The 4,249-nt window shown below is 45.1% G+C and overlaps 1 protein-coding gene across 1 annotated transcript; it reads right to left on the bottom strand.

The window, feature by feature from the left end:
* Window positions 1–470: 470 nt before the first annotated feature.
* On the bottom strand, window positions 471–1,508 carry LOC124135787. Its single transcript, XM_046501336.2, has one exon. It carries the CDS (start codon window positions 1,506–1,508, stop codon window positions 471–473), a length of 1,038 nt encoding a protein of 345 aa, XP_046357292.2.
* Between the last annotated feature and the right edge of the window lie 2,741 nt (window positions 1,509–4,249).

Below are 4,249 nucleotides of genomic sequence, written 5' to 3'. Positions count from 1 at the left end.
GAGGGGAAAATGGCATCAATCTTTCAGGGGGAAGGTCTGACATTAAGGTTGTATGGCCAGGTTGTCGCAGCTTTCGGCAAACAACACAGTTTCTCACTACAGCTTTGGCCAGACTCCTTCCTCGAACAATCAAGTATCTTCTTCGTCATTCACACAATGTCCTCTGAGGTCCTGCATGACCCATCTTCACATGTATATCTTGCATTATCCGTGTGCAAATGTAGTGACCTGCCGGTAACAAAACGGGATGTATCTGATCATAGTGCAAGGGAGAATGTCGCAATCTGCCTCCAACAGGAACGATACCATTTTCAACAAACGGAGCCAGATCAATGAAATCCTTTTCCCAGTCGACCATCCTCGCTTGTGTATATTTCAACCAGAACAATTCAGCTGCAGCTACTTCATGACACTGAAGAGAAATTTCATACACAGTCTCCTATGAGACCTTTCTTACTTTGTCTCGAAGTCTATGGATGAACCACAAACAATTGGCTGTAATCCTCAAAATGCCGCTGCCAGCTTGACACTTTCCCTGCATCTATCACTGGTAACACCGAGATGCATGAAGCAACAAGTTTAGATTTCCTTATCTCTACACTGTCATCCACAACTACATCATCTGATGGTTGTTTTGGCCACTGCTCAACTGGAAGTTTCAGAAAAGATGGCCCATGCACCCATCTACCATTCATCCCCTCCACAGATATGCCATGACTCAAGTCATCAGCTGGGTTCAGGGATGTTGGCACATACTTCCAGTGACTTGCATCCCACACTGATTGAATCTCCGCCACAGGAACACCTACGAAGGCCTTGAATGATATTGAATTGGAGTGTATCCAGTGGAGTACAATTTGAAAGTCGGACCACAAATTTACTTCTGATGGCTTCTCTTTGAATTCATCACAGATTGTCTTGGCAAGTCTAGAGGCAATCAAAGCTGCCATGAGTTCAAATCTTGGTATGGTTGTTTGATGCGGTGGAGCTACTCTTGCCTTGGCGAGCACCAACTGTACTTCTATACCACTCACAGTTGGCCACAGTAGATATGCTACTGCTCCATAAGCTCCCATACTTGCATCCGCAAACACATGTAGCTCAGAGGAACCTACAGAGTCACAAGGCTTCAAGCATCTGTTAAATCTTACATGTTCAAGTCCTCTCATTTCTGCAAACAATCTCTGCCAGAGTTCACACATCTCTTCAGGTAAGGGGTCATCCCAGTCCAAGGATTTGCATCTACAGACATCTTGCATGGCCATCTTGGCTTTTATAGTGACTGCTGATGCCAGACCTAGGGGATCATATAACATTGACATCTTTGACAGTACTATCCTATTAGTATATTCCTCTGTACTCAGCTCTCTGACAACAAAGCTCATGGTGTCCGTCACAGGATTCCACATCATGCCTAGAGTTTTGACCTCTTCCCCATCAAAACTAATCTCTGTTTCACTCAACTGTCCTCGCTTCTCAAGTGCAAGCTGTTTGGGGACCTCCTCCATTGAACAATACCATTCCTTTATTCGGAACTGGCCTTCGTCTAGGATTGTGTCAAGATCATGAATTCCCCCTCAAAGCTTGATCTGGAGTTTCACAAGAATGTATTAAATCATCATGTATCGGTCTCTCTTTAATACGCTGGCTGCATCGGGATAATCTTCCTTATGTTGATCTGCAATAAGAAGCACAACATAGCATGCCATGTCAGGTGACACCAAACGTGACTCAAGGAAGTCTGTAGACAGTAGGGGTTCTGGCTGTTTCCATGTCTCTCCACAGGAATCTATGAACATGTGTATCATAATCTCTGAGTTTAATCTGTAAATACATCTTGGAAAAGTCTCCAACTATAGCAACAGGTTCTTCACGAAACCTCAGGAGAATACCAAGGAGGTTCCCTATCCAACCAGGGCCCTTGTACAAATAGGAGTTTTGTGACACACCTTGGTACTGACATGCTGGGTCAAACACCACACGAAGCGCCGTACTTGGTTTATCAGGCCGGTACACTCCGTGATGAGGGAGGTATTACACTGGCATCTGATCACAGTCTGATTTACTCATATCAACTTGCTTAGCCCAGTCATTCTCTTCATATTCATGAATGGCATCATTGTACAAATTTGCCTTTGCTTCATATTTCCAGAGGCACTCGTGAAGAGCAACCTCCTCGTGGTGAGTGCTGGGTAACGCTAATAGCTCTTCCCCCGTGTGGACTCAGGGTAGAATTTGTCCACAGCACCCCATTGCTGGTCGTAAAAGGCGACCGAATTGGGCAACCTGTTTGCCGTGGGTTGCGCCCCTGTGTCGGTGGAGGACGGGATTCTGGTGGTTGAGGGCAATGGAGCCAGGAACAGTGTTCCTTTGGCCAACACACCACTTTGACCCTTACTTCACCTAGACGGGTGGTAGAATGGGCCCGATTCTATCAATCGGCTGGTCACGCCATGCCCTGAGCATGGAATACTTCCACATTTCGACATATATTCAACTATGTTTGATCAGAATATTTTATAACCATGATTATGTGAATTTCAATTTTGCCTAGAGTCCTATGCCAGAAGGCGGTGGCTCATGGGCCAATCTGGCATTATAAACCTCTGAATTCTGTGTTTCTCCAGAAAGGTGTCATGGGCGAATCAACCTGGCATTTCTTCTTTCAGATTCCATAGCTATTCAAGTTTCTCTTTGCTGGAGTATAACATCCCTGTAGCCCTGGTGGTGCAGGCGGGCTTCCACTGCACCATCGTCCTTGTTGACACTCCATGGCGGGTAGGGAGCAGAGATGTCAAAACCTTTACTTTTACCATGGCTCTTCCCCTTCTCTCTGGTTCATCAAAGAATAAGCGTAGACATGTTGAGTCTTTATCATCCGATGAAGGCTTGTCTGAAATTGTTGACTCGTGGCCACGGTTCGTTGTGATTTCATCTTCTGATGACACTCCTTTGAAACTAAATCCATTTGCTATCTCCTTAGGCATTAAAGGTGTCTGTGGAGAGGTAAAAAACGTAACACGTCTCCGAAGCGGTTCACTGTTAGTGGAATGTGCACGGAGACAACAATCTGACAATCTCTTGACATTAACACAGTTTGTGAATACACCAGTTGTTGTCTCAGTGCACAAGACACTGAACTCCTGCAGAGGCATTGTCAGAGACAGGGCTCGCTGCCTTCATGACATGAGTGAGGAGGAAATTGCAGCTGAGCTGCAAACTCAGGGTGTTACTGCTGTGAAGCGATTCACCAAAAAGAAAGATGATGGTACTATTATCAAACTGAATACGTACCTATTTACATTTGCTCTTTCTTCTATTCCTCTGAGTTTAAAAGCTGGATACTTCAACATCGGAGTGGAGGTATACGTACCAAATCCACTCCGATGCTTCAAATGTCAACAGTTTGGTCATGGGGCCAAGTTTTGCCGTAACAACACGGCGTGTTCCCGTTGTGGTGGAGCTCACGAGGGCTCTGAGTGCACCAATACCATCAAGTGTGCTAACTGCAACGGAGAACACTTGGCCTCATCCAAGTCCTGTCCTAGATATGAACGTGAAACTAAAATTCAGAAAATAAAACACACAAACAACATATCTTACTTTGAAGCAAAAAAGTTGGTTCCTGCTCCAAATATTTCAACTGTTACGTACTCAGCTGCAGTTTCCTCCCCAGCACTTGTTGCCAGACCTACCATGTCATCGACATCATGTCAAACTTCGATATCTTGGGTAGATGAACAGCGCATCCTGGATGACCATACCCAGTTTGTTCCTCCTCTGCCCAATATCTCCACGTCAGCCTCACAGACAGACGTTATTTCACCAGAGCCTTCAGTAGATCAGTCGTCTGATCCGGAAATTGTCAGTGAATCAGTACAGGGCGAAGCCCACATGTCTGAAAAAAAAAAGAAGCAATTGAAAAAAAAGGCCAGGGCCCTCCAGCATTTGGAGGTGCCTTCTACTCTACCTGTGGAGGTTCATAATCAGTTTGAACCTTTGCAGATGGAGGTCAGTCCTTCACTCCCAGTCCAGGGGAGTGGACCCCTGTCCGGCTCACGATCTCCCATTGAGCCACCATGAACAGCTCAAATACTCTTCTTCAGTGGAATTGTAGAGGACTAAAGAATAATTTTAATGACTTACAGTTATTGATACAGGATTTTCAACCGTCAGCATTTTGTTTACAGGAGACCTATTTTAAGGATACAGATCAACTTGACATCAGACAATATGCTTCATATCATTT

Source organism: Haliotis rufescens, unplaced genomic scaffold (genome assembly GCF_023055435.1).
Source record: "Haliotis rufescens isolate VD_foot unplaced genomic scaffold, xgHalRufe1.0.p SCAF_1, whole genome shotgun sequence".
Classification (NCBI taxonomy): Eukaryota; Metazoa; Mollusca; class Gastropoda; order Lepetellida; family Haliotidae; genus Haliotis; species Haliotis rufescens.
The sequence above is the reverse complement of the archived record's forward strand: the minus strand, read 5'-3'. Positions and strand labels throughout refer to the sequence as shown.

Excerpts from the sequence above, each read along its gene's own strand:
- LOC124135787 (XM_046501336.2), bottom strand. The coding sequence starts at position 1,508 with ATGGAGGAGGTCCCCAAACAGCTTGCACTTGAGAAGCGAGGACAGTTG.